The sequence below is a fragment of the Hemibagrus wyckioides genome, linkage group LG27 (assembly GCF_019097595.1).
Source record: "Hemibagrus wyckioides isolate EC202008001 linkage group LG27, SWU_Hwy_1.0, whole genome shotgun sequence".
NCBI classification, from domain to species: Eukaryota; Metazoa; Chordata; class Actinopteri; order Siluriformes; family Bagridae; genus Hemibagrus; species Hemibagrus wyckioides.
Window position 1 is genome coordinate 2,612,501 of NC_080736.1, and position 24,802 is coordinate 2,637,302.

The window sequence follows — 24,802 nt, forward strand, 5'->3', positions numbered from 1 at the left end:
AGATAGATAGATAGATAGATAGATAGATAGATAGATAGATAGATAGATAGATAGATAGATAGATAGATAGTGTGGAGAATATGAACAGGAAGTGAAATGGTTCATCAGGTTGAGATGATGTTTGATTTTTCTTGCTGCTGGTGTTTCCTGGTCAGTGTGGAAGGTGGAGAGCTGTTTGAGCGAATTGTAAATGAACAGCACCAGCTGACGGAGCTGGACGCCATCGTGTTCATGCGCCAGATCTGTGAGGGAGTGCAGTATCTCCATCAGCAGTACATCCTGCATCTGGACCTGAAGGTGAAGCTGTCTGCACTCCAAACACTCCAACACACTCCAACACACTCCAAACACACTCCAACACACTCCAACACACTCCAACACACTCCAAACACTCCAACACACTCCAACACACTCCAAACACTCCAACACACTCCAACACACTCCAAACACACTCCAACACACTCCAAACACACTCCAACACACTCCAAACACACTCCAACACACTCCAAACACACTCCAACACACTCCAACACACTCCAAACACACTCCAACACACTCCAAACACACTCCAACACACTCCAAACACACTCCAACACACTCCAAACACTCCAACACACTCCAACACACTCCAACACACTCCAAACACACTCCAACACACTCCAAACACTCCAACACACTCCAACACACTCCAAACACACTCCAACACACTCCAAACACTCCAACACACTCCAACACACTCCAACACACTCCAAACACTCCAACACACTCCAAACACACTCCAACACACTCCAAACACTCCAACACACTCCAACACACTCCAACACACTCCAACACACTCCAAACACTCCAACACACTCCAAACACTCCAACACACTCCAAACACTCCAACACACTCCAACACACTCCAACACACTCCAAACACTCCAACACACTCCAAACACTCCAAACACTCCAACACACTCCAACACACTCCAAACACTCCAAACACTCCAAACACTCCAACACACTCCAACACACTCCAACACACTCCAAACACTCCAACACACTCCAAACACTCCAACACACTCCAACACACTCCAAACACTCCAACACACTCCAAACACTCCAAACACTCCAACACACTCCAACACACTCCAAACACTCCAAACACTCCAACACACTCCAAACACTCCAACACACTCCAACACACTCCAAACACTCCAACACACTCCAAACACTCCAAACACTCCAAACACTCCAAACACTCCAAACACTCCAACACATTCCAAACACACTCCAACACACTCCAACACACTCCAAAACATTCCAAACACTCCAACACACTCCAAACACTCCAACACACTCCAAAACATTCCAAACACTCCAACACACTCCAAACACTCCAACACACTCCAACACATTCCAAACACTCCAAACACTCCAAACACTCCAACACACTCCAAACACTCCAACACACTCCAAACACTCCAACACACTCCAACACACTCCAAACACTCCAAACACTCCAACACACTCCAACACACTCCAGCACACTCCAGCACACTCCCAACAGTCCAGCACATTTTAAACACTCCAGCACACTCCAAGCAGTCCAACACACTCCGAACATTCCAGCACACTTTAAACTCTGCAGCACACTCCAGCGGTCTAACACACTCCAAACACTCCAGCTCTCTCCAGCAGTCTAGCACACTGCAGTCCAGCACACTTGAAAAAGCAGAGTAATTCAAAAACCATCAGGAAATCACACTCATACAGTAGAACTGCAGGAACAGTCCATGCTCTCTGTGTGTACCGAGTCGATACAGTCTACATACAGAGCGTATAAAATCATTTAAAACTGTTGCTTACTGGCAGCTCCATAAGTATTGAGATGTGCCCAAGATGTGCTAGACACAATTATTGGAATATTCCATACAAATGTTTGGAGAAAATACCCCCCCCCCAAACAATTTTTAAAAACCTGCAAAACAAGCAGCTGCATCTGTACCACTGTGTGTAGTAGTTTTATTATCCAAAAATAGTCACTGTGTTCGAGGAAAAGATCCCAAATCCAAATCCACTACAAAATCCAGTACTGAATTATGGATCATTAGAAGAAGAAGAAGAAGAAGAAGAAGAAGATTATTATTTATTGTCGCCACACATACATTACAGCACAGTGGAAGCAGCTAAGGAAGTTGGGGTCAGAGCACAGGGGCAGCTATGATGCAGCACCCCTAGAGCAGTGCCCAACAGTGGCAACTTGCCAGTGCTGGGGCTTGAACCCTGACCTTCCAATCAACAACCCAGATCCTTAACCACTTAAGCCAATGAATACAGAAATCATGAATTATGATTACCAGGATATTTCACCTCGGTTGTCTCTGCCAGGAGATTAAGACAAGTGCAACACAGATTATAAAAGACCATGAGTTTTTGTCAATGCTGTTGTTCTCTCAAGGAAAAGCTTCACCATCTATACAGCAGCTTCAAGCCATTCATTTTTTTTCATTAATATACAAATCTGATTCTATTTTTAAGAATAGAGTTTGTTGATTTTAGACTCCATTATAGTGTTACTTCTTGTTGTGTTATAATGAAGAGCATCTGCTTCTGACAAGTGAAAAGCTTCTTCTTTTTTTTTTTTTTAAAAAATGTTTTTTATATAATAAGCCATGAACCTTTAATAGCGGTTATACTCTAATTATGACAGTTTATATTGTCCTAGATGTGTGGGATGATCTTAAATAGTTATTTTCTTATTATTTTTATACGTTTTTTTCCTCCCTCACAGCCTGAAAATATACTGTGCGTCAGCAGCACAAGCAACCAAATCAAGATCATCGATTTTGGCCTTGCTAGAAAGTAAGTGAATGGCGTGGGGTTTTTTTTATTTCTTTTTTTCTGGCAGATATTATACAGTTTTCCGTATCAAAGCGCTGCCTTTGATTACGTCTGTAAAGTTATTTGTGATGGCGTGAAGAGAGAGAGAGAGAGAGATGAGAGAGAAAGATACCCAGTTGTCTGTAATTATACTTCTCTGCACTTCTCTCTCATGCGCTGCGTCTGATTCACAAGGCTAAAGCGCCTTTATCATACGGCCCCCACGTTTGATTTAGCAAAACCATCACCGCAATCATGCCTCCACCTACGTGTTCTTCACAACAAAGATTGACACGGAGATATCATGCGAAAGATTCACAGGCAACAATTACATTCCGAGATGCATGTTGTATTTTTCTGCAGTTCTGAGTCACTGGGTCGAGCTGCTTTGCGTTACACAATCGAGTCTTAGAAATGCTCTGAACGTCAGAAACCCTGTGTTTTTCTTCTTTCGCGTTGGAACATGATGTTCGTCATGTGCTCACTAATATACTGAGTCTTTCCAGATGATAAATCATTCCCGAGTGTAAGACTGCGTGATTTGCGTACTCTCTTCTTATTATAAAGTGTTAATATATGGATACATCGATTCTGGTGTGTCATGTCCATGTGTAGATCCCAGTAAATAGGCGGATCATGTCCATATATGGTATACAATATACAGGTGCTTCATATACATACATGGAACCCAATATGTATTCTGGTCATGCCCATCATTGGAACACAATAATTAGGAGTGTCAAGCCCATATATGGAACACAATAATTAGGAGTGTCTTGCCCATATATGTAGATACCCAATATGTAGACATACCTAGTCCATATAGGGTCATTATAGCAATGCCTTTAAGACAAAGATGAGCATATGGATGTCTTCGGGTCTATATGTGGAAATGAGAGCAGCTTTGACCTGTCCTGATCTGTCAATGTTATTTTAAATTAGTACAAACTGACATCCCAGGGGAGGAGGGGGGATCTTGGGGGGTGATGAAGGTGGAACTGTTTCATTTGATGTTTCCTGTGATTTGCAGATATCGACCCAGAGAGAAGCTGAAGGTCAACTTTGGGACTCCAGAGTTCTTGGCACCTGAAGTGGTGAATTACGACTTTGTGTCTTTCCCTACAGACATGTGGAGCGTCGGCGTCATCACGTACATGCTGTAGGTTCAAATCCAGAGACAGATCCACCACGGTGCTTGCCATGCCCTAAAGCTGAGGCTGACCTTGTGAAATATACTTTAGAAATACTTTTCAAATATGAAGCCAGTATTTCCAGCTGGCTTTTTTTCCACCATACTTTTTCATTATATGCACACTGAAAAAAAGGGAATACATTAAACCTTTCGGAGAATGGCATTGCATCTGGGAAACTGAATTTTACAACAGCAGAAAAAGCCTATTTGGCACTGAGTATCTGACTGAACTGAATTTTATATCTCTGGTGCTCTTTCTGACTTTTAATGTCAGAGAGATCAAAAAAGAAATGCAAATGCCACAGGAATGAAAGCCAGACATCAGAGCCTGAGGCATGAGTGCATCCACTAATCCTCTAATGAAAGCCTCTGGGCTCTGGGAGATGGCTAAGAGGTCCTGAAAGCACAATATCTACTCAACCCCAATCACAGTCCAACAACAAAGCCCTTCTCCAATGGGTCATGGCCGGGGTACTCACTTAAATATGCAAAAAACAGAGTGCTTACAATTCCTGGGCCTGGATTACCAAGAGCAAGGACGGTGTAGTGGAGCAGAAAAATAAAATGAAATAATGAGGAAACATTGGCAAACTGCTGAACGCTTTAAAGTGACTTGAGCACATGATGCAATGTTTGTCATAAAAACCAACATTTCTCAGAGATTCTGACCTTAAGCTCTGTCTGTCGGTCCGTCTGTCCGTCCGTATGACCGATTGCTCGTCCGTCTATCTATCTATCTATCTATCTATCTATCTATCTATCTATCTATCTATCTATCTATCTATCTATCTATCTGTCCGACTGTCTGTCTGTTTGTCTGTCTATCCATCCATCTGTCTATCTATCTATCTATCTATCTATCTATCTATCTATCTATCTATCTATCTATCTATCTATCTATCTATCTATCTATCTATCTATTGTCCGTCCATCCATCAGACTGTCTGTCTATCTATCTATCTATCTATCTATCTATCTATCTATCTATCTATCTATCTATCTATCTGTCTGTCTGTCTGTCTGTCTGTCCTTATGACTGATTGCCCGCCTGCCCGCCCGCCCGCCCACCCGTCCGTCCGTCCGTCTATCTATCTATCTATCTATCTATCTATCTATCTATCTATCTATCTATCTATCTATCTATCTATCTATCTATATGTCTATCTATCTATCTATCTATCTATCTATCTATCTATCTATCTATCTATCTATCTATATGTCTATCTTACACATTTTCTTGACCCCGTTTCAGCACCTCATGGCTTCTCATTGCTAGTTGTGTGCAGAACTAAGTGCTGGAATTTGATGTTAAAAATACGCTGAAATCAAGTGCTATATTATTAGCAGCTCTATAATGAAGGTGGAGAAAGAATCATCTCAATCAAGCGTGTAATCCGAGTCTGACTTTCCCAAAGTAACAATTTCTATCACACATTTCCCTGTTTGAATCAAAGGAATCAAATCCTCAAGGAATCAAATCACTAAAGTGAATTGTTTTGGTCTGTATGAACACTAAACAGTGATGTTCGGGAATCAGAATTAAACCTGGCTGTGATTCTTCAGCCTCTAACTTGGATTAAATGCCAAAGCTCTCGGTTATTAGCCCTGGACGACCTGCAGTAATGTGTGAATTAGCGCTAACACCATGACAGGTGCTCGAGAGGCTTTAGCAGGATTTCTTTTCACCTAGAATGTATGTTATGACCTACTTTCATGCAACTCAGTGCCCCAATTTGATTATTCACTTATTGCTCTACTAAATAAAGAACCAATGGATTTGGTCATTCGGTAGGTGTGTCATATATTGTTTATTTATTTATTTATTTATTTATTATGCATCTGTCTAACTTTTAATAACCCATGGCCTCATTTTGATGTGTTATGCAAGGCTCACAGTTGCACATGTGAGGAAGATGACTGCGACTGAAGAAGATGACGCACCATTAACAAACACCTAGAGCACAGAGCGATCCTCCAACGTGCCAAAACGATGATGCTGACTTTATTCCTTTATCCATCAACCACCCACACTTATTATTATTATTATTATTATTATTATTATTATTATTATTGTCCTTGCTCTCCCTTTTCTATTTCTTTTTGCTCTTCCATGACATTTCAGCCACGCTCTGGTAATATTAAGTCGTTTGTAAAAAGTCAACAGAACAGAATGTGCAGTTTCAAAAGCACTTAAGCGTTAAATTAGCTTTTTATCTGCTGATAAACTGGAACGGTTAGCCAGCATGTTAGCGACACATTAATCACGAGGTTGGACGAGGTTGTTTGTTCAGTTTTGCCAAATCGTTGTAAAAGAGTCTTTTCATTAATAATCTATCAGACGGTGTATTACATAACAGTCCTAATGTCTCCCTGTGTTTCTGTGTGCGTTTCTGTGTGTGTGTGTCTGTGTGTCTGTGTGTGTGTCTGTGTGTGTTTCTGTGTGTGTGTCTGTGTGTGTGTCTGTGTGTGTTTCTGTGTGTGTGTGTGTGTGTCTGTGTGTGTGTGTGTCTGTGTGTGTATGTGTGTGTGTGTCTGTGTGTGTATGTGTGTGTGTGTCTGTGTGTGTGTGTGTCTGTGTGTGTGTGTGTCTGTGTGTCTGTGTGTGTGTGTGTCTGTGTGTGTGTGTGTGTCTGTGTGTGTATGTGTGTGTGTGTCTGTGTGTGTGTGTGTGTGTCTGTGTGTGTGTGTGTGTCTGTGTGTGTGTGTATGTGTGTGTGTGTGTGTTTTCAGTTTAAGTGGCTTGTCACCTTTCCTGGGTGACAACGATGCCGAGACGATGAACAACATCCTTCATGCCAACTGGGACTTTGACGCCGAGGCGTTCGAGAACGTGTCTGAAGAAGCGAAAGACTTCATCTCGAAATTACTCATCCCTGCAAAATGGTACCTATCTGTCCATCCGTCCACCAACTCTCCATTTATCAACACATCACCAGCACAGGCATAGGTCCATTTCTCTGTCGGTTTGTTCACCCTTTCATCATCCACCCATTCTTCCATCCCTCCAGCTGTCCAGCCGTCTGTTCGACTATCCACGATTCTATCCATCTACCTTTCTGGGCTTAGTAAAGTTTCTCTCTAATTTTTCCATCTGTTCATTCAACCACACATCCACTGGTGCATCCAATAATTTATTTACCCATCCACTAACATCCATCCATCCAGCCAGCCAGCATCCATCAATCAATCCATCATCAATTCAACTATCCATCCATCCATCCATCCATCCATCCATCCATCTATTCATCCATCCATTTATTGTTTGTCTTTAATCCATAAATCCATCCACTATTCTACTCTATTCGAATCCATTAATTAATCCATCTACCCATCCATGTATCCATCCATGTATCTATCCATCCATCCATCCATTCATCCATCCATCCATCCATCCATCCATCCATCCATCCATCTTTCATCATGCATGGCTGTTTCTCTCTATTTATCTAACCTGCTTTAAGTCTTCCATGTATCTTCCCATCCACCAATTTGACAGCATCCATCCATCCATTCAAACGTCTACTGATTAATTAATTATTCCATTCAGCTATCTTTCAGTCCATCCATCCATCCATCCAGACAGGACATGGGGATATTTTTCCAAACTGCATGTCATTGATATTCATTTTTAATTAGGTACTGTATAAAGACAAATGACACATTAAACACTTTATTATAGTAGTTATAATATTTCATTTAAATATTCCTTTAATATGGAAGTTTAAAGTTGCTTTTTTAAGGAGAGATCAATCCACTTAACTTCTCTTTTTAATATTTTGGGATTTTTGCACTAACAGGATGGAAAGGCTGACTGCTTGTTCTTTCATCCCCACATTTCCTCTCTTCGGAACTGAACGTTTAACTCAGCAAACATCCGGATGCCTTCATGAAAAGGCTGAAATTATCGCCATAAACGCGGCCGAGCTGTAAGGCGGGAGCTTTTTTGGTGCCACACGAGAGCGTCACTGCTCATCTGGCGTGAGACAATAGGCGAGTGGCGCAGCAGGGGCCAGCGAGGGCCTCCACTGCCTGCTAATGATCCTCTACAGATCTGTGACAGGGTGCACTTAGTGACGCAACACACACCCACATTTAACATTCTTCACATTCACACCCTCTCTCTCTCCACTGACTAAAAACATGCAACGCAGATGGGCGGCCCTTCAGCCAGACGTGCCTGAGAAAATGCGTTTTTGATTGTGCACGAGTGTTGTGTAATTGCTGTGTTTTGTCTGACGAAAATGGCTTTTGTGTAGCAGACAGTTCGAAATTATTTCCGCCGGCTCCTTGCCGCCGATGCCACGTAAAGGGCCGAGTAAATCAGTGGAGAGATTCGCCTCTTCGCTGTCCTGTAAGGCAGGTCAGAGGTCAGGAAATAACCGGGTATCGAGTCGTAATTATAGAGTACGGGTGATAAAGTAGTCATCTGCATGGAAGGAGAAAAAAACATGGTGTAGAGCGTTTACAAAGTCTAAAGTGAATCATGTTCATGCAAAACACACACACACATGTATTTGTCTTAGTATCCTTGTGAGGACCTGCTTAAAAAAGACGATCACATGTCTAGATGTTTGGTTGATGGGATAAATGGATGGATGAATAGATCAACAGATGGTTGCACCAAATGATGTACAACTGATCATTGGATGAATGGATGAACATTTGGTCCCTACTGAGATATGAAAACGTGTCCATGTACACACACGTGTCCATGTACACACACTCCCAGTACACTCTGATCTGTTCAGTAGTGTGTGATTTATAACAGATATATTTTAATGGATTTTTTCGCCATCACACACACACACTTTCTCACACCAGTGTGTTTCAGGTTAACGGGTCACGCGTGCTTTTAGCTAATGATCGCTAATGGCAAATCCACAGGCAGGAGCGCAGGCTGCTCCACAAATACCACACGCCTAATTAAACCGAGCTGCCAATCAAATGACAATTAACATTATTTAATTGTCACCGATGTATGAAAACCTTCTGACGGCTTGGTGGTCTTATTAGTGCTGGGACATTGTTTTACTCTCTCGATGTATACTTTAGAATTCTGTAATATTATGTACAACACACACACACACACACACACATGCATATATGTGAATAAAACACATTCAACCACACATCCATTGGTGCATCCATCAATTTATCTACCCATCCACTAACATCCATTCATCCAGCCAGGCTCCATCATTCAATCCATCATCAATTCATCCATCCATCCATTCGTCCATCCATTTATTGTCTGTCTTCAGTCCATCCACCCATCCAGCCAGCCATCTTTCATATTGTATGGCTGTTTCTCTCTATTTATCTAACCTGTTTTAAATCATCCTTCTTTCCATGTTAATTATTACATGTTAATCCTGTTAATTATTTTTGAATTACGTCACACCCTGAACCCTTATATTCGTCCTGTACTAATTAGAATTTTTTTCGTAGGAAGATTTATAAACAACAACAAATTTTCCAAACTGATTTCCCTGATAAACACGCTCGATCTGAAAAACACAAACTCTAATTAGAAAAGAAAATTCTCTTATTTTAGAGACAAATCTCGGATTACAAGTTTTCTTTAATACGATCATTCCTTTCCTTTCCTTTCTAAAATTTCCATGACACCAAGCATTTATTCATCCATCCATCCATCCATTTATTGTCATAGAAAAGTTCAGAATAAACAAAAACAGTTATTTTTTTCCACACAGATGTTCGTATCTTTAAAGTAAATATTGATCTCAAACCCATTTCTGCTCTCGGAGATGTTCTCCAAGTGCTTGTTCATCAAAAAGCAGCTCAGATTCGATCTTCATCCAGTAAAATTCTGTGTAAAGATATCCAACAGAGAAAGCCATTTGGTATCAGCCTCGCTGTGATAACATCATTCATTTCTTTACACTCATTGAAAAGTCCATTTCGTTGGCAGCGTCCTGGTAAAAAGTGTTAATATTGCACGCAGAGTTTATATCTCAGCAGTTTATTACAGTAAGATAAACAACTCTGTATGCTCCCAGTGTCACAGATGGTTTAAAGTATTGGCACCCCCTTTTTCCCTGCCTTGGGTAACGTTTGTTTATTGCAGAATTTCTTTTTATTATTATTCTGTTATATGCAAGCAGAACGTGAGTGCTGGGAATTTTACCAATGATGTGTGATAGAAAGGCAGTGATGATCAAACGGGTCGGCGCGGAGCCACCTTTGATTAAAGATCGGTTGATTTTGATTAGAGATGGTCTTCCTTTGGCCATGAGGGAGGCCCAAGAAATGGTGGATGGACCGGATAATAGATGATCTGTAACATCATGGCAGGTGGAGATGATGTTGCAAGAGAGCAGATCAGCAATAACATTATGACCACCTGCCTAATATTGTGTTGGTCCCCCTTTTGCTGCCAAAACAGCCCTGATCCATCCAGGCATGGACTCCACTAGATCCCTGAAGGTGTGCTGTGGTATCTGGCACCAAGATGTTAGCAGCAGATCCTTAAGCCCTGTAATTTGGCTGTACCTTGTAACTTCCAGGATTTAAAGGATACTTTTGATAGGTTCTGACCACTGCAGACCGGGAACACCCCACAAGAGCTGCAGTTTTGGAGATGCTCTGATCCAGTGGTCTAGCCATCACAATTTGGCCCTTCATCAAACTCGCTCAAATCCTTACACTTGTCCATTTTTCCTGCTTCTAACATCAACTTTGAGGATAAAATATTCATTTGCTGCCTAATATATCCCACCCACTAACAGGTGCCATGATGAGGAGATAATCAGCCTTATTCACTTCCCAATTCACTCCCTCACTCTCTCTCTCTCTAACACTGTGTGTGTGTGTGTGTGTGTGTACGTGTGTGTGTGTACGGCAGCAGTCGACTGAGCGCCTCAGGCTGTATGAAACACAGCTGGCTGAATGATCTGGAGGAGAAAGCCAAGCGACACCGAGTCCGACTCAAATCCCAGATGAGGCTACAGCGTTACCTAGCAGCTCATCGACAGTGGAAGGTATGCAGCACTTCAGCATTCCACACGTGCAGCACTGCGGCGGTGCGATTAGAACAGATAGAACCACGAGAAGCTCTGCAAGAAAAGAATGAAGTGTCGGAAAAAATACTGACATTGAGCTGACATTTAATCTTAACACATTAGACAATAATCACACACACACACACACACACACACACACACACACTGAGAGCCAGCAGAGTCCTGACTCATATTACATCAGACTTACAGCCAGAAAATCCTTCATTTCATCATTTCATTAAATTGTGATGTCTAGACCACTGGATCAGAGCATCTCCATAACTTGTGGGGTGTTCCCGGTCTGCAGTGGTCAGTATCTATCAAAAGTGGTCCAAGGAAGGAACAGTGGTTAACCCGCGACAGGGTCATGGGTGGTCAAGGCTCATTGATGCACGTGGGGAGAGAAGACAGAAAATCCTTCATTTTATCATTTCTTCATCTATGCTGATGCTTAAAAGTATTGGCACCCCCCTTTTCTTGCCTTTGGGAGATTTTTTCACATTTTTGAGAGATTTTTTTGTTGTTGGTGTTTCATTTCAATATATTCCCTCCGTTAAGGATCCTCGATTTCCCGTTTTGTTTTGCATTTATAGAACATTTAATTTAGTTTTCACTGATATTTTATATTTATATTTCTATATTTTCGAATATACAGCCACCAGGCATAACATTATGACCACCTGCCTAATATTGTGTTGGTCCCCCTTTTGCTGCCACTACAGCCCTGACCCGTCCTGCACTGTGTATTCTGACCCCTTTCTATCAGAACCAGCATTAACTTCTTCAGCAATATGAGCAACAGTAGCTCGTCTGTTGGATCGGATCACACGGGCCAGACTTCTCTCCCCACGTCCATCAATGACCCTCGGCCGCCCATGACCCTGTCACCGGGTCACCACTGTTCCTTCCTTGGACCACTTTTGATAGATACTGACCACTGCAGACCGGGAACACCCCACAAGAGCTGCAGTTTTGGAGATGCTCTGATCCAGTGGTCTAGTCATCACAATTTGGTCCTTCATCAAACTCGCTCAAATCCTTACACTTGTCCATTTTTCCTGCTTCTAACATCAACTTTGAGGACAAAATGTTGACTTGCTGCCTAATATATCCCACCCACTAACAGGTGCCATGATGAGGAGATCATCAGTCTTATTCACTTCACCTCTCAGTGCTCACAATGTTATGGTTGATCGGTGTATAATGTACTTTTGAATACCTTTGTATATATAGATTATTTCCTTTATTTTTCATGTCTTATCATATCTTAACAGATTCAGTCATATCATCAAATCCGTGCCAGTCTGATTAACGTGCCTGGTGTAAGATCAGATTAAGAGAATGAAAGCTAATGAAATGTTGTTAATAATAATAATAATAATAATAATAATAATAATAATAAATCTGACAGCGTTAATTCTCCTCAAAACTTCCACAAATCAGGAATCGGGTATAAAGTCATAGATCTGCATCAGAAACAAAGGTTAAAACTCCAGAAACTCCAGAGGCTCCAGGGTTTTTGGGATAAAGTTCAAATCCCAGGAGCTCCTATTAGACTCCATCTCACTTAGAAACCCCTTTGAGAGAAAAGAAATGCCAGATTATTGATTAAACTCTATTTGAATGTATTTGTGTCTCCTCCTCATCAATCGCCTGTACAGAAGCACTTCTACGCAGTGACCGCGGCTAACCGACTCAAGAGGTTCCAGCAGAGCAGGTCCATCAGCACACCGTGATTCCTCCAGACATCCAGGACCTGGGAGGAGGAGAAGACGGACATTCCTTTCTTCTTCACAGTCATATGGGCTTCACGTGTGTGTGTGTGTGTGGAGGCGACAGGGCGATGAACGTGGCACAATCCAGTACCATGTGGAGCGTTTATTTCATTTCATTTTCTTTAATTGGAGTTATAATGAAAGGAACTGCGTCTGATCTTATTGTAGTGAATATTTTTAATGGCCACTGTTTGATTTTTTGTTTTCAACACAACCACTACAGATTTCTCTGCCACTCTAGCATGGAAAACTCTCTCTCCCTTCTGTGAAGGTGTTTATTAGTATTATTATTATTTTCTTTGCACTATATTCAAAATAAGCTTCTTTTAGTCTCCCCTCGTGGTGGTTTAACAGCCGAGTTTCTCCACTCTTGTGATACACTCCTTCAGTTATGCAATAAAACTCCTGTAGACACTTCTGGCGCTTGCAGTTGCTGAAGGATTTATTTATTTTCTTCCTGAAGAAAACGATCTCCTACGCAGATGAAGCCAACGTCAGCTTCCAAACCGTGGCGAATAAACATCATCCCAGAAGATGCCAACTCTTTAGTGACACATCTCCTCAGAGCTCCCTGGAGAATGATTTTTTTCCACAGCGAAGACTGCTTGTGGTTTATTTTTAATGCTTAGATTTTGAACACAAAGCTTCCTAAGCTTCAGTTCTCAGGTTTAGAGACACTCAGGATTATTCCACATTAAAAATAAGAAGCACTGTTTGTGTCTTTACATAATTAACAAGGCATAAAAACACCCCCTTAAATTCCAACAGTATGAATATGAATATAAGCTCCACCCCCTTTTATACATTACTCCTCCCTCTTTATCTGGCACAGCACTGCTGCCTGGCTTCACACACTCACCACATTCTCTCCCCCTCTCTCTTCATAACTTCTCTCTCTCTCTCTCTCTCTCTCTCTCTCTCTCTCTCTCTCTCTCTCTCCCCCTTCACATCTCTCTCACACACACACACTCACCTCTCTTACTCTCACACAGAGTTTGATAGTTTAGTTTTATTAAAACAGCAGTACAGACTATGTTGGGCATAATGTTGAACGATTTTCTTCAGAGATGAGGACCACACACACACACACACACACACAGAGAGAACAGTGTGACTATGAACACACACTCACAAGAGCCTCTTTACACTGCCACCAGAGACACTTGAGTCACAGGTAATGAGGGGGTTGATTAAAGAGCAGTCGCTCACACACACACACACACACACACGTATGAAGATAATGTGGGATGTGGGAAGATAATTAAATTCAAATAAAAGAAAAGAGCAATGCTAAAAAATAAAAACATGCCATAAATAATAATAATAAAAAAACTAACAGGTGACGCGTCACTCTCCATCACTCTTGGCTTTGAGAGCATTTTCCAGGATTTTTCTCTTCCACTCCTCGTAATTTTGTTTCGTCTCTTCCTCACACTCCTCTGCCCTCAGTGCCGCTTCCCGCTGTTGCTTGGGAGACGTTGGCAAGCCATCATCTGAGAGAGAGAGACAGCCAAGAGAAGAGACAGACATCGGGAGAGAGACAGAGAGAGAGAATCATGAGAAGAGAGAGGGAGACAGACAGAGACATAGGGAGATAGACAAACATACAGGGAGAGAGCCAGAACGACAGACAGAGAGAAAGCGACAGAGAGAAATGGGGAGACAGACAGAGAGAGACAGAGAGACAGACAAGACAGAAGGGGGGGACAGAGACACACACAGAGAGAGGGAGAGAGAGACAAGACCAAAGGGGGGGGGGGCAGACAGAGTGACAGACACGCAGAGAGAGAGAGAGAGAGAGAGAGAGAGAGAGAGAGAGAGAGAGAGAGAGAAAGATGGGAGAGACATAGGTGGAGAGATAATGGGGGGGGGGATTGTAAATTTTTAGGACGGAATCTTTCAATCCAAACATAATTAAGTCCATTTATCAAACTTTATAATAATTAACACTGCTTCATATTCAGACTTCATTTGAAGCTTTTTGCCTTAACTACAAAAGAACCCCACGTGCAGGGGGGGGGGTGAATAAAGTCAGTGTTCTCTATATTAAATAATTTAAACACCAACTATGCATAACTCCTCCCTCATCATCTTGTACAGCACTGCTTCATGCCTTCATTATAACTCCCTCTGAATGAAACGCTCCATGTCACGCTGTTACAGGAAAATAAATCAACAGCAGGTTGCTATGACGACGTTACGTTTCTATCCTGACACTTATTTCTGCCATATAATAAACTTATAAAATAGAATATTGGTTTATTTACTCCTTAAAGGATGATGAGTACGAGTTTAAGGATTATTCATGACTTCAGTGAAATGTTGAATTACTGATTAGAGTTTCCTTTATTTTTAAAAGCCATGAGAAGAAATTTCTGAAACATTCCTCTAACACAGGATGGGGTGAGGAAGCACCGGACTTCCTGTCATTCATTTCTTCTCACCGTCTTCTGCTTCCTGCAGCGTCTCTGTGAGAGTCTTCTGTCTCTTCTGTGTCGATTTGATCTTTCCCTTCACAGATGATGTGTCACCTGAGAGAGAGAGAGAGAGAGAGAGAGAGAGAGAGAGAGAGAGAGAGAGACAGACAGACAGAGAGAGACAGACAGACAGCAAGAGAGAGAGCAAGCAAAAGAGAGAGAGACAGACAGACAGACAGCGAGAGAGAGACAGACAGACAGACAGAGAGAGAGCAAGCAAAAGAGAGAGAGAGAGAGAGCGCAAGAGAGACAGGCAGGCAAAGAGAGAGAGAGAGAGAGAGACACAAACAGACGGGTAGTGAGAGAGAGAGAGAGAGAGAGAGAGAGATATTTGAATTTAAATTTAAACTAAATTCCCAAACTGGAGTTCCAACATGTAAAGTAACTATAAACGGAAAAAAGTGTGCATCATTCCTTAGGAAAAAAAACTTGACAGAGGCACATGAGAAAGTTGATTTATTTAGTTATATTTTAAAGATATTTCACACATCTGACAGAGCGAGTGATTTATTACAGAAATAAATAAATAAATAAATAAACAAACAAACAAACAAACAAACCACCAACTCACTGCAAATCTCTTGGCCGAACTTCAGAAGCTGAGCACACAGCCTGTCAAACACGGCCTTCTTGGTGCCGGAGGACGACGCCAGCTTCTTATCCACTCGGAGTTTCATGCACCTTCAAAGTAAACGTGAGACACGCCGTTAGCCTACTTTACACGTTTCCCCAGATCAGAGCGTGGAGCGGTGGCGGGATTAAAAGTGCTGAGGTATTATGGGATGTCGAAATAAACGGAAATATCCTCGCTCATTAGACGGAGCAGAGACTCAACTCAAAGAGTCAGAGAGAGGAGTTCTGGATTCTGATTGGTCAGAAGGGGGTTGATTAGTTTTCTATAACAGCAAAGTTAAATTCAATCCTGTTACAGATAGAAAAGACTGGAACTGCATTCAATAAAAAATTGTATTATTTATTTTTTTAAATAACACTGTTTACGTAGTATAAATATGATTTACATTTTATATTAGATTATTTTTTTTTATTTATTAATTAAATTATATTATGTATAATTTATATATTTTTTAAAAGTTTCACTGAATTAAAAAACCCCCAGTTTTATTACTCATTTTTTAAGCAGGTGATGTGTTTTAAGGACAAAAAAAAATAAATAAATCAGATGAACATCTGCATTCTATAATTAAATATAAATGAATAAAATAGTACATCTATTTATTTATTTTTATTAAATAATGCTGGTACTGATTATTGAATAAATTAAAAAAAATATTTATTATATTGTTGAATATATATCAATAAAAATAAATAAAATGTCAAATTAAAAAATGTAAAAAGAAAGAAAGAAAGAAAAAAAAGTGATCTGAGAACAAAACCCGGCAAGATCACGTGATCTCGCTGTTATAGGAAAATAATCCATGTTGTGGTGATGGGGTGTGTGTGTGTCTGTGTGTGTGTATTACAGACTGACATGAAGCACTTACTTCAATTATGCAATTTTTAACTTATTTAATAAGTTGCCTTTTTTTTTACCCATTTTGGGTTACATTTTTACACATTGCTCTAATCTCCAGATCATTCTATCCTCTGAGAGGGCGTGATGGAGAAGGGCAGCAGTGTGTAGTGCAGTACTGACTTGCAGGCGGTGAACAGAGCGGCCGTAGTGAACAGGGGTTTGGACAGATCGAGGTCTTGTTGCTGAGCTGCAGGTAAACTGGACTCGTACCTATAAAAACAGAGGAAGCAGTAGTTCATTACTGCATAATCCACACCGCCCGTCTCAGGACGGGTCCAGAATGGAGGAAGCTGGTGTAACGCTCTGATTACCGCTGAAGGATCTGAGACGCCACCTTCACTGCCTCCATGCAGCCGTACTGCACCGCCAGATCCCTGAGCCCTAGACTGTTCTGCAGCCCCAGCATGCACTCCATGGCCTTCAGGCTGCTCTGATACGCTTTCTTATTCAATCCTGAGAGCTTGACCACGTACTCCTATTCAGAAACACAAGGAATGAGTAAAGAAAACTCTCTCACAAACATCACAAGGATGAAATGATGGCTTAGTTGGAATCTGGAACCAAGAGTCTACAATATTATTTATTCTTGCATAAATATATTTACTTCCACATATACAGATGAGAAGCTGGATAATACACTATAATGCCAAATGTTTTGGGACACCCCTCCAAATCAGTGAAATCAGTTGTTGAGTCCTGACCTCAACCCCATAGAACACGTTTGGGATGAATTAGAGCGGAGACTACGAGCCAGGCCAAAACTGGGACATCTGCCTTTACATGCACATGAATGTAATATGGAGTTGTCCCGCCCTTTACAGCTATAACAGCTTCTATTTTTCTGGGAAGGATTTCCACAAGGTTTAGGAGTGTGTTTATGGGAATTTTTGACCATTCGTCTAGAAGCGCATTTGTGAGGACAGGCACTGATGGTGGACGAGAAGATCTGGATCACAGTCTCTGCTCTAATTCATCCCAAAGGTGTTCTATGGGGTTGAGGTGCAGGCCAGTCAAGTTCCTCCACACCAAACTCACTCATCCATGTCTTTATGGACCTTGATTTGGTCACTGGTGTGCAGTCATGTTGGAACAGGAAGTTTGGGGATAACCCCTGTTCCCACAAAGAGCATGAAATTGTCCAAAAATGTCTTGGTATGAAGCTGAAGCATTAAGAGTTCCTTTCACTGGAACTAAGGGGCCGAGTTCAACCCCTGAACTCAATGATTTGGAGGCGTGTCCCAAAACCTCTGGCAGCACAGTGTATATTTACTTCGATAAATCCAGATAAGAAGCTGGGTTATATCATCTGTAGACTGGATGTGTGGTTGCTAATTGAAGTGTGTAACTGTGTGATCTGTAAATCGTCCTTTATCCAAGTGTGTAGGGTTTATAGGTGAAATGGATGATTTCTCTCTCCGACACACACACTGTCTCGCGCGCGCGCACACACCTTGTCTATGGGACACTTCATGGCCGTGGCTGCCAGCTCGAGGCAGATAACAGCCTTACTGCTGGCTGTAGATCCTGTTAGACCTGTGCACTTCACCTGAGACAAACGCATGTACTCCTCTGCCTGACTAAGATACAAGAAAACAACAGAAAATCACACTTTATTAATTTCTTTCCCTCCATCTTCCACCCAGCGTCCCCCAGACCCACACCATGACCTGGAGCTTATAACCGAGTTATCTAACAACATACACTTACAAATCTAGACACCAAATCTACACAGGAATATGACAAATAAACAAACCCACGGACTTACCTTAACACTTTAGGAGACGTTATTCCCATTTTAGATGCAAGTTTACGGAATAACTCGCCGTCCATTTTGTTGGTTTTGTTAAAGGTCTCGACTCCGCTGAGCACAGAGGTTTCCGCGGGAATTTTGCTCGAAACCACGCCCACGCTTCCTCCGATTGGTGGAACTCGAGTACGTCACAGGTCATGCGGAGGTGCTGTGATAGAGTTCATACCAAAATTCGATGCATTTCTTGAACTTCTTAGATCGATAACAAACATAAAAAGTGAAAGATTTTTGAAATATTATAATCATTTTTTTGTTATGATGCATAATGAAGATGTATGTGTAAAAATTTTGTTTGTGAAACTTCATAAAGATGCTTTATTTGTAGGCATAAAGTCAGTTTTCTTTCGGTAAAAAAAATCGATAGAAATTCGAGAAAATTTCTTTTTCATACTTATTCTTATTTTAGAGGTTTTGTAAATCGAATTTAAATTTAGATTTAATTTAATTGTTATTTATTTTTATTTATTTGACTGTTCTTCTTCTTCTTCTTCTTCTTCTTCTTTCTGTGACATTTTATATGTAATAATAACAACAACAACAATAATAATGATAATAATAAATGTATATTTTACGAAATCATTATAGGTTCAGGTTTTGTTAGCTATTTGTTAAAGAAAAAAGTTTGACTTAATATTATTATTATTATTATTATTATTATTATTATTATTATTGTTTAATTTTATTACTTTTATTTACTTTTTTATTTATTAATTATTAAAAAACTTTTTTATATTTATTACGCCCTACTACTACTTATAATAATAGACTGTATATTTAAAATAAATATATATATATTTTTTTGATGTAATTTCCCAACACAAATTTCTCAACCTAGGAACACAAACCGTTAGAGTGCCTGGTACACCCAGTCAGAGCCCCGCCCACTACATACAATTCAGCCAATCAGCGTCTTCTTAGCGCACACTTTTCAGCCAATCAGCTTGCTCCTGGCTGAGTCGAGCTGAGCGGATCTCCAGCAGTCACATGACAGAGACATTTTTTTTGAGCTGCAGAGTGATTGCTAACAGCTCACTGATTAATCATCATGGTGAGTAAAAGAATTCAGATATAAACATATCTTTTTAGGTCGCACATCGTATAAAACGTACGAAGTGAAATCGAATTATAAAAGATTCCGAAACGGAATGTTTTAGCGAGTTATCTTGGTTTATTCCATTAGCTAGCTGTGACTGGCATTAGGCATTACTACACTAGCGGCCTGGCTAGATATGCTAAGATAAGCTAAGCTAATCCTATCCTGACTTTCTTTTCCTACGTAATAACGTTGACATCGTTTGTAAGCTACTGTACGATTTTATATCTTTGTACGAAATGTTTGGGCATTGCACGTTCTGTTACGCGACCTGTCGGTTATTTTTGCTCGCTAGCGTTAGCCGTGTTGTTTGGGAAATCCTGTCCGAGAGTTAGCATCAAAAACTAGACGTCTGTTATTACACCGCTGTGTGATGTGTCTCGTGCAGTGAAATGGTTTATAACAACATCAACAGTTTAATGATTTTATGTGTAATCTGTCATGTCAGGGAAATACATAAATAAACACGGAAAGAAATGGGATAGGAAACTGGAAAGCTAACGGAAGCTAAAGCTAGCAAGCTGTCATTGTTGCAATATTATAATAATATTCATAATCTCATTCATATTCATTACTGTAATGCTGTTAATCTGATTAGATTACTGCTTTAATTAGAGATTAGGAGGAGAAACGTACTTCCTGTGGTTTGTTTGTTTAGTTAATGATGATGTTCAGGACTCTATATATATATATATATATATATATATAACATTGTGAGCAGTGAGAGGTGAAGTGAATAAGACTGAGTATCTCCTCATCATGGCACCTGTTAGTGGGTGGGATATATTAAGCAAGTCAACATTTTATCCTCAAAGTTGATGTTAGAAGCAGGAAAAATGGACAAGCATAAGGATTTGAGCGAGTTTGACGAAGGGCCAGATTGTGATGGCTAGACCACTGGATCAGAGCATCTCCAAAACTGCAGCTCTTGTGGGGTGTTCCTGGTCTGCAGTGGTCAGTATCTATCAAAAGTGGTCCAAGGAAGGAACAGTAGTGAACCGGAGACAGGGTCATGGGCGGCCAAAGCTCACTGATGCACGTAGGGAGCGAAGGCTGGCCCGTGTGATCCGATCCAACAGACGAGCTACTGTTGCTCAGATTGCTGAAGAAGTTAATGCTGGTTCTAGGGTCAGAATACACAGTGCAGGATGGGTCAGGACTGTTTTCGCAGCAAAAGGGGGCCCAGACAATATTAGGCAGGTGGTCGTAATGTTATGATTGGTGTATGTGATTACATGTTCTGTTTTGTAGAAACCATGAAATTAGAGGTGTGCACAAACTTCTGCACTTAACCTTTTCTTGTGCTCTAATAGATGTTTATTTCCACAATCCCGTCCAGTGAACTGTGTCTCAGTCCTGGGTTTGAGTGAAATTCCCTAATCAGTGTTAGAGTGTTGGAGCTGAAGCTGTTATCAGCATGTAATCCCCTGATCCCCTCTCTCTCTCTCTCTCTCTCTCTCTCTCTCTCGCACACAGCCAACCACTCAGCAGTCACCACAGGATGAGCAGGAGAAGCTGCTGGACGAGGCGGTCCAGGCCGTGAAAGTGCAGTCTTTCCAAATGAAGCGCTGCCTGGTGAGACACTCTATACCCTTTATTATTTCAGTGACGTGAGACTGAAAATGAAATGAATCTTCCTTACACAAGCTCACCTGTCTGTTGTGGTGTTTCAGAAGAAAAGGAATAGTGTGTGGGTCATGTGAGCTCAGGTCGGACTTCAGGAGAGCTGACCTGAGCTTGGACTGGACAGCGTACTTACTACTTGGTCATATGATTCAGATGATTCAGAATGTTTCAAAATGATTCAGTATGATACCTATGATTCAGTACGATTCAATATGATTCAGAATGATTCAAAATGATTCCGAATCACAGCATCAGTAATAAATATCAAATGATCAAATGATATTTTTTAAGAATATCATCAATACATTTCATGTCAAATGTCATGTCTGTGTTCAAACGTAACGTCTGTAAAAGCTGGTCATTAAAAGAGAAGATAGCAGCCGGTGGGAATTTAAGGTTGTAAAGGTCATGTCTGTAAAAAGCGCTGAAATCTGAGCTTATATTACATCTGACTGACTTTATTAATTGAAATGATTCATTAGTGTCAGACTGAGCTGGTGAGTCTCTGTACTGTTTCTGAGCTTCTCTAATGTTTTTCAGGACAAGAACAAGCTGATGGACGCACTGAAACACGCCTCTAACATGCTGGGCGAGCTCAGGACCTCCATGCTGTCTCCGAAAAGCTACTATGAACTCTGTACGTGGTTTTAATCAGACCAACACTCTGAGTGTTCAGCTTCAGGGGGAATAAATAATCAGACATGTGACAGGTTGTGACGATAATCAGCGAGTTTCTTAGCCCCGCCCCTCGATGACCAAAAACTTTTTCTTTTTTTTTTAAATTTTTTTGAAAAATATTATTCATACATTTTTAATATTTATATTATTATGTTTAAAATTTTACAATTTTATTTTACTGCTGAATTTGTACTCTTTGCATAAATGATTATAAACACACATTTAATAATCAAAGATGACATGCAAATTTACAGAAATATTAACAAATTATTTTTAAATGAAAAAATAATGGATTTTGAGCATCAAGTGTAAAAAAATAAATGAAATAAAGAATAATTTACATTTAACAAAATATTTTTTGATCTGAAATATTATAGATCTTTGATGTAATCACTAAAAAAATGTAGGTTTAATATAGGTTTCAATTTAAAATAAAATTTGTGTTTAAATTATAAAAAAATTATTAGATGTCTTTTGAGATTATTTGTTCTAAACACTTTTTGTATCATGCTAATATTGTGATTGATATTGATTTGTGTGTGTGTGGTGTAGACATGGCCATATCAGATGAGCTACACTACCTGGAGGTTTACCTGACTGACGAGTTCGCTAAAGGTCGTAAGGTGGCTGATCTGTATGAGCTGGTACAATACGCTGGGAACATCATCCCTAGGCTGTGAGTAACATACACACACACACACACACACACACACACACCAGCTTTACAATACACCCCTGTGTTCAGTTACAGAGGTTTACGTTCATGTCTCTCGTGTGGATCTGGAGTAGAGCTGCTCAGGTTCTGTTCTAAAAATCTGCGGTACAGCGGAACCTCGGCATATGAATGCTCTCCCTTACGAATTTTCACCCTAAGAATTAAAATTTTGTAAGCAATTAGCATCGACATACGAAGCATTTTCAGCATACAAACTGAATCAAAGTTGCGCATACGTCCGGGAGCCGTTCAAAACTTGTTAGCCTCAGCGGAAAGCCAAATGAAGTGAGTTAACAAATTTTATGATTTCTGTTGTTAGGAAAGATTCAATCCACGATACCTTAAGGTCTCCTTCAGCATGCGTTCAAAAGCTAGGTGATTTTTCAGGTGTTTTTCTGTGGACAGATTGGTGGTGTGGGCGGTCTGTTCTATTTTTAGCCCAAGCTTGGTGGCACGACTTCCTGTCAGGAGCCTTGACATGCTTGTCAATGCTTGGCTTGGGTCAGTTCTTTGTAAGCAGCCGTACAGTTTACATACGCTTCATATTGGGAATATTGCTCATATTTTTGGGAGCTGGAACGGATTATCTGCATTTACATTATTTCTTAGGAGAAAATTCATTTCACAATACAAATCTTCACCTTAAGAACTCGCATCCAGAATGAATTAAATTCCTATATTTATTCTGAGGTTTCACTGTATCTGGGTTTTAAATGTTGGAGTGAAGATTTTTCAGGTGCTGTGTTGTTATTTTGTGCTCGGTCTCTCTTTATTTTGTGCCAGTATCTCATTATTTCAGGAAATTATCTCGTTGTTTTGGTTTAATGTCTCTCTTTTTCTTTTTTTTTCTTTTTTTTTTTTTAGTTCGTATCTCGTTTCAAAACAATTCTTATTTTGAATTAGTTTCTCGTTATTTTAAAAACTAAGTTGTTTTGACTTATTTTAAGAAAATTTCGCATTGTTTTGACTTTGTATCTCGTTATTTCAGGATATTATCTCGTTATTTTGACTGTCTTGTTATTAAAGGTGTTCTCTCCTAGTGTCAAGAAATGATTTCGTTATTTAGACTTGGTGTCTCATTATTTTGGTATATTATTTTGCCTTAGTAAATTGTTTCAAGAAATTATTTTTGATGTTTTGAAATAGTATCTTGTTAAAAAAAAATCTCTTGGCTTTCTGTCTTATTTCAAGACATTGCCTCATTTTGACTTAGTATCTCCTTATTTCAGCATATTAGCTAATTTTTTTAACTTGGTGTCGTTATTTAAAGAGATTATCTAATTTTTTATTTAGTGTCTCATTATTTAAAGAGATTCTCGTTATTTTGACCTGCCGTCTCATTATTCAAGCAATTATATTGTTATTTTGATCTAGTGTCTTGTTATTTAAAGATATTATTTCGTTATTTTTGACTTAGTGTCTCATATTTTAACGATAAGATCTCATGATCTTTTTATTTAGTGTCTCGTTATTAAGATATTATCTCATTATTTTGGCTCTGTGTCTCATTTCAATATTATCTCGTTAGTTTGACTTACTCTTTCATTATTGAAATTTATTTTCTCATTGTGTCAAAAAAAAAATCTCATTGATTTATTAAACTCAAAATCTGTGATCAAAATTTCAATATATTTTGCTATAAAATCTCTTCGATTCTCCCTCTGAGGATCATCGCCACCTTTGTGAGCCTCATTTCATTTATAAATGTGAAAAAACACGTCTTGTCTTTCTTGTCTATCTTATTCTCTTATTTTGATTAGGCGTCTCATTATTTAAAAAATTATATTGTTGTTTTGATCTAGTGTCTCGTTATTTAAAGATATTGTCTCGTTATTTTTGACCCCATTTCCGAGCCTCATTTGATTTATAAATGTGAAAAACAGTCTTGTCTTTCGTTTTATTCTTTTATTTTATGGGGTAATGTTGTGAACTTGCAAAAAAACGTAGAATGTTAATTTGGGGTCATTTGTCCAAAAGTATTTATCACGTTTCCAAGTCGAAAGAGAGCGAGGATT

General features: G+C 39.9%; 3 protein-coding genes across 4 annotated transcripts in view; 2 read left to right on the plus strand and 1 right to left on the minus strand.

Moving 5' to 3' along the window:
• The window catches only part of mylk3 (myosin light chain kinase 3), a 42,903-nt gene extending 29,152 nt beyond the window's left edge, over positions 1 to 13,751 (plus strand). The window contains exons 8-13 of one of the 2 annotated variants that reach the window (XM_058381285.1): positions 156 to 297; positions 2,777 to 2,847; positions 3,896 to 4,024; positions 6,788 to 6,940; positions 10,923 to 11,058; positions 12,741 to 13,749. In XM_058381285.1, coding sequence (XP_058237268.1) covers positions 156 to 297; positions 2,777 to 2,847; positions 3,896 to 4,024; positions 6,788 to 6,940; positions 10,923 to 11,058; positions 12,741 to 12,815 — 706 coding nt within the window. In that variant the 3' untranslated portion in view covers positions 12,816 to 13,749. Of the gene's footprint in view, positions 1 to 155; positions 298 to 2,776; positions 2,848 to 3,895; positions 4,025 to 6,787; positions 6,941 to 10,922; positions 11,059 to 12,740 lie in introns of both variants that reach the window. The other variant, XM_058381284.1, reaches the window with a different exon arrangement.
• Positions 13,752 to 13,824: 73 nt separating this feature from the next.
• orc6 (origin recognition complex, subunit 6) lies at positions 13,825 to 18,769 on the minus strand. Its single transcript, XM_058381286.1, has 7 exons — positions 18,631 to 18,769; positions 18,316 to 18,442; positions 17,177 to 17,340; positions 16,986 to 17,075; positions 15,903 to 16,012; positions 15,299 to 15,385; positions 13,825 to 14,347 (listed from the first exon to the last, which is right to left on the minus strand). Exons 1-7 carry the CDS (start codon positions 18,693 to 18,695, stop codon positions 14,202 to 14,204), a joined length of 789 nt encoding a protein of 262 aa, XP_058237269.1. The 5' UTR covers positions 18,696 to 18,769; the 3' UTR covers positions 13,825 to 14,201.
• An 845-nt stretch (positions 18,770 to 19,614) lies between these two features.
• vps35 (VPS35 retromer complex component) overlaps positions 19,615 to 24,802 on the plus strand; it is a 34,358-nt gene continuing 29,170 nt past the window's right edge. Inside the window, exons 1-4 of the mRNA XM_058381750.1 lie at positions 19,615 to 19,723; positions 21,245 to 21,343; positions 21,935 to 22,031; positions 22,625 to 22,748. Of these exons, the coding sequence (XP_058237733.1) occupies positions 19,721 to 19,723; positions 21,245 to 21,343; positions 21,935 to 22,031; positions 22,625 to 22,748 (323 nt within the window). The 5' untranslated portion in view covers positions 19,615 to 19,720. The remainder of the gene's footprint in view (positions 19,724 to 21,244; positions 21,344 to 21,934; positions 22,032 to 22,624; positions 22,749 to 24,802) is intronic.

What these genes read in the sequence shown, in the direction of transcription:
- orc6 (XM_058381286.1), bottom strand. Translation starts at nt 18,695, where the DNA reads ATGGACGGCGAGTTATTCCGTAAACTTGCATCTAAAATGGGAATAACG. An exon ending in GCTCTGTTCACCGCCTGCAA is followed by an intron (nt 16,013 to 16,985) that starts GTCAGTACTGCA and finishes TTTACTTTGAAG; the next exon opens with GTGCATGAAACTCCGAGTGG. An exon ending in GTTCGGCCAAGAGATTTGCA is followed by an intron (nt 15,386 to 15,902) that starts GTGAGTTGGTGG and finishes TCTCTCTCTCAG; the next exon opens with GTGACACATCATCTGTGAAG.